Consider the following 5,396-nt stretch of genomic DNA (forward strand, 5'->3'; position numbering starts at 1 on the left):
ACTTGGCTACTGTGGTTACTGTAAGGTTATAGGTATTAGTTATTAGTCTTAGACAAGGTGCATGCTGATAGCATAATGTGTTCCGTGACTCAAAAATACTTTATATTTGTATGAATTGTAATTAAGAAAAGATTTATCTCATAATTTCCCGTTTACCCTCTTGACAGTGTAAATCAGGGCTTTTGACAGATGGATTGAGTCACGTTACTTCTGAGTTGAGAGATAGCAGCAGGAGAACTAGATTTTTTCAAACCACTGTGATTTGCTACTAAGGTTTTCTTTGCTTATTTTCTGTATCAAACCAGAATCGGCGACTTCATTGACGTGAGTGAAGGCCCTCTTATTCCCAGAACAAGTGTTTGTTTCCAGTATGAAGTGTCAGCAGTCCACAATCTTCATCCCAGTGAGCCCAGCCTCATTCGCCGATTTCAGGGTCTGTCCTTACCCACGCACTTGAGAGTAAGTAGAGCCGAAGCTCCGACCGAGCCTTTTAGGCTGGGGATGTGTTGAGTCTAGACTTGATTTTATAAAGCTTCGAAGAACATGCATTTCCATTTTCTTTGTGTTCTGCTTTTGCAAACTTCTTCATGATTTGAAACACACTTGGTTAGGAGTAAAGGTTCACTCAAGGAAGAAACAGTTGTTGGAAGAATTCAGTCAAATCAAGATAGTATTTTTAATTTTCCAAAGTAGCCTGGGAGAAAAAAGTGATGGTGCACTGAGGCATGGGGCGCCTGTCAGCCATCAAGGCCTCCGGATGCCCTGGACCTCCTATGGCGCCCCCTTCCCACATTGCCCCCACTTTTGCTCAAGCTTTTCCTTTCATTCTTTTGTAAACATTGGACTTTGTGGTAATTGCAGGTATGAGAAATAATAGGTGTCACACACCCGTGGCTGCGTTCTTCAGTGCTGATGTCTTAGAAAACAAATGTTGCAGTAAGGGTACGGACGTAGCTATAGGATAATGGGCTGGGTGGGGCTGCTTCTGCACTTTCAGTTCTGTTCCCCTGGTCAAACGCACCACCTCTCATACCAGTGTTCATTGCTGTAGTATAAAAAGGGCACAGAATGGGATAGAGTAATCTCTCCCATTTTATTAGTCTTTGTCAAAATTGCATTTTTCCCAGTATATTTGTTTGTTTGAGACCACGTCTTTACATACCCCTGGCTGTCCTGTTCAACCTTCCTCTGCCTCTAGAGGGCTAGGATTAAGGCATGTGCTATGCCTGGCCAATGTGTTTTTATGAATTTTATTAATTGATATTTCATGTATACAGTATACTTTGGTCATATTTATTTCCCCTCTTCCCTTAGTTCCTCTCACATCCATTATCTTCTAACTTTTCCAGCTTTGTGCCATCATTTTTATTTCCCACTGAGTCCAGCTTGTGCTGCCCATATACTACTCATGGGTCTTAGGTCATCATTAGAATGTGGTAGACCTACCAGGGTCCTCACCCTTAAAGAAAACCAACATGCACCCCTTGCTGTCAGTCACTCAGCTAGGAGTGAGGAAAGTGGTGGGGAGGGGGAAGAATTGTAGAACACATGATAGGCAGAGGAAAAAAGGGGGGGAGTATGGTGGGGAGGATGGCTTAGGTCGGGGAGGGTGTAGGTGTGGGTTGGAGAAATTGGGTGGAGGAGAGGTATCTTATTCTAAGGCCATTTACAAGAGCTGTCTGGAACTCATATTTTAGAAGCTTCCTAAATGTATATTCATATATATTTTTTATATAAAAATTTAACTACTGTAATTCCTTTGCATTTCATTTAACTTTAGTCTAATCATTTCAGAATCATAACAGGAATTTCTGTAAACCTCTCTAGTAGTTTGGAAAGAATTACGTTTTGTCTTGGTTAGGGTTTCCATTGCTGTGGACAGACACCCATGGCCAAAGCAACTCTTATAAGGACAACATTTAATTGGGGCTGGCTTATAGGTTCAGAGGTTCAGTCCATTATCATAAAGGCAGGAAGCATGGTGCTAGAGGAGCAGAGAATTCTACATCTTGTTTGGAAGGCAAGGCAAACAGGAGAAGACCGGTTCCTATCACATGGTTTGTAGGAGGGTCTCAAAGCCCACCCCAACAGTGACACACTTTCTCTAACAAGGCCACAACTACTCAAACCAGACCACTCCCTGGGCCAAACATATTCAAAGCCACCAAACCTTCAATATGTTCAGTTTCCTACTATATTAATATGGGATATTTTTCAGTTATTTAAATATTTTTTCATTTCTTTCCAAGTTTTCTAATACATAAAGCCCAGGAGGGAAGAGGAGCTGCCATAGTTAAAGCAGTTTTGTAGATTGTGATGTGAGGGTCACCATCTTGCCTTCACAACCTGCTTATAGCTGGAGCAGTCAAGACTGTGCTGTTGAAGGGAGAGACGATAGGATAGAATCAGAGCTTGACTCATGAGTTTGATGACACAGTGTGCCACGCTGGACTTCTCTGCACTCGTGCTTCTCGCCCTAGTCTTCCCCATAGAAACTTCCTTGAGAGAGTCCTTGATTCTTTCCTCCTTCCCACTCACTAGTAAATCCTTCGACTCCTAGCTCAGTGCACACTCTGATTCTAACCTATCCACTGCATAGCAGCATACGACCTGCTGGATTGCTAGTCTGTTTCCTGCTTTCATCTTCATGCTCCATAGTGTAGCCTGTAATTTGTAATCACAACCATCTGTTTACTTTAAAACATCTTTGTGTGAACGAGTATTTTGTCTGCATGTGTATCTGTGTATTGTGTGGTCTATGGAGGCCAGAAGATGGCATTAAATGCCAAGGACTAGAGTTACAGATGGTTAGGAGCCACCAAGTAAGTGCTAGGAATTAAACCTGAGTTCCTTAGAATGGACAGTGCTTTAAACCTCTGAGCCACTGACCTAGCCCATTATGCGTTTTCTTTCTTTTGTCCAGGCTGACCTTGAAGTCACTATAGATGAGGGTGATCTTGATCTTCTGACTTCCCTGCTTTTGCCTTCTAAAGTTGGGATTATAGGCGTACCGTATACAGATTGTATAATTCTTCCTACCCCAACTTTGCAGTGGTCTCCCTTCAATAAACCAGACTCTGGGTTTTCACAGACCATAGACAGTTAATAATTTTGCCTTTTACTAAAGATTTTCTGAGCTCATTTTGTGTGAAATGATCACTGAGTCCCTCTGTGCCTCAGTGTCACCTTGTTAGCTTTCTGATTATTTGGGGGTGGTTTAGTTTGCTGAATCCCGACTTTGCCAGTGTCACAGCAGTGCAGTTGGTCCTAATGACTTCCTCTGTGAGTGCGTGTGATAGGATTTAAAGGGTGACCTCTGCAGGCTCAGATAGGCTTGTTAGGAAGAAAACTCTAGTGTCTGGGTAAGTGGGGCACCCTCCGTGCTTCCACCTAGAAAGAATGCTTTCGGGATGGATGGAAATGATGTAGCAGGATGAAGGAGGAAGAAGAACATGTCCCAGCCAAGCGGAGCGGGCTCTGCACAGTTCACATTTGTATCACACATCTGCACATCTTCATACTGGGTTTCAAAAGCTATATAAAGGGATGGGAGAGATGACTGAGCACATACATACCCACACAGGGTGGCTCCAACCACTTATAACTTCAAGCCTAGCCATCTGAGGCCTCTAGTGTTCTTGGAAACCTACCACACACATGTACATGCCCATACATAGACATGTACACACAATCTTTTAAAAATGCTATGTAAAAATTTGTACTTCCTTTGGAGGGCTAGAGAGATGGCTCAGTGGTTAAGAGTACTTGTTTTTGCAGAGGATCTGGGTTCAACTCCCAGCATCCATACAGTGACTTTCAACAGTTCATAACTCCAGTTTCAGGGATTTGATGCCCCTTTCTGACCTCTCCAGGCACCAGACACAGATACGGTACACATACATATAGGCAGGCGAAATATTCACACATGTAAAGATAAGATAAATCTAAAAACCCTGCTTCCCTCTATGTCATTTATAGTAAATATTTTCTTTCAGGCACAGTTTACAATATGGAACAAACTATTGGAAAGATCACGGAAAATGGTAAGTTTCCATTTCAGAGATTTCCTTCTATGAAGAAACTTCTTAGAAATTAAGCAACAACCAAAACCTAACCAAAACAAACCAAAAATAAAACAAACAAACAAAGAACAGAGAGTAATAATTTGTCTCACTAACAGTGATTATTCATCCCGATGGTCTTTTGGCAAGAATACAGCTATAATTTGCCTTTAAATTTGTTACTAGCATGTAGCTCATACTGTAGAACTGGAAGGGAAATGATATAACTGTTCTTAGTAGCTGTGTTAGTCCTAATTGAAGCCACCCACCTTTTTAAATTTTATAAATTTAATGAGCATTTCAAGTTAAGGCTTCTCAGATTCAAAGTTGCCATGACTGTTAAATGTGTAAATGCCCTGGAATCTAGATTCAAATATGTCTTTAGTGTTTAAGCTGCATACGTCAAATTGTTAACATTTTCTGAACTCTTTGACTCTTGTCTGATAGCTGCCCTGTGAACCTACCTCGACAGCCCTTCCTACTTAGTCTAATTTCCAGTCACCCTTTGAACACTAAACTGAATTAAGGCTTATAGACAAACATGTTAATAAGCACATGACATTTATTTTCAAGTTGCTTACTTTTTCATGACAGTTGTGTCCATGGGATAGGAATATGGAACATACTAGTATCCGTTTGCACTAGATCTGTAACAGTCTATTCCAAACAGAAATGTGCCCATGGTAAGACACATTCTTCTTGATGAAGAATACCCTGTGTTCTGCTAAGTTTTCTCACGGTATGCTTTTGTTTTATAGAAACTTAGGAAGCCTACATATAATATGCCTCTGATTATATAGTTTCTAATGGACACACTTGGTGGTTTATACAGAACTTGGCTTTTTGTTGTTGTTGAACTCTGTAATAATCCCTAAAGGAAAGTGGGACAGGTCTTCATAGAGGGAGTGGGGGGTGAACTGTGTACAAGGTGGGCTGAAAGAGCTGGAAGAGGGGTAAAGCTACTGATGTCTTTCACAGGTAACTGAAGATGAAATCAGACAGACAGAGGACACCACATCCACCCAGTAGTGCTCTGAAGTTTAAATATGTATAGTAAATTAAAATAAAAGCTTTTAATACAATGTACGTTTGTTTCTGCTCTGTGGATACAGTACTTTAAGGAGGTTCACATGCCCCCTCCCCGTTTATAGACGCATGAAAATACACTGTATGTGTGCTAGTTTTGGCTGTTTAAAGAGTGGTATAGTAAACATCCTTGTTCAAAATAATGTGTCAATGGGAGATTGTTGTTAACTGTGTAGTTACTGCGTGCCAATGTGCTAAGCCCCAACCTCCCCATGCTGCCCCCTCCCCGCTGAGCTTTTCTGTTGTTTT

The 5,396-nt window shown here is 41.3% G+C and overlaps 1 protein-coding gene across 1 annotated transcript in view; it reads left to right on the forward strand.

The window, feature by feature from the left end:
- The window catches only part of Mrpl39 (mitochondrial ribosomal protein L39), a 17,883-nt gene extending 12,736 nt beyond the window's left edge, over positions 1-5,147 (forward strand). The window contains exons 8-10 of the mRNA XM_028757211.1: positions 306-459; positions 3,996-4,043; positions 5,040-5,147. Coding sequence (XP_028613044.1) covers positions 306-459; positions 3,996-4,043; positions 5,040-5,090 — 253 coding nt within the window. The 3' untranslated portion in view covers positions 5,091-5,147. The remainder of the gene's footprint in view (positions 1-305; positions 460-3,995; positions 4,044-5,039) is intronic.
- Positions 5,148-5,396: the final 249 nt, after the last annotated feature.

This window comes from Grammomys surdaster, unplaced genomic scaffold (assembly GCF_004785775.1).
Source record: "Grammomys surdaster isolate TR1022 unplaced genomic scaffold, NIH_TR_1.0 126153, whole genome shotgun sequence".
In the NCBI taxonomy this organism is placed as follows: domain Eukaryota; kingdom Metazoa; phylum Chordata; class Mammalia; order Rodentia; family Muridae; genus Grammomys; species Grammomys surdaster.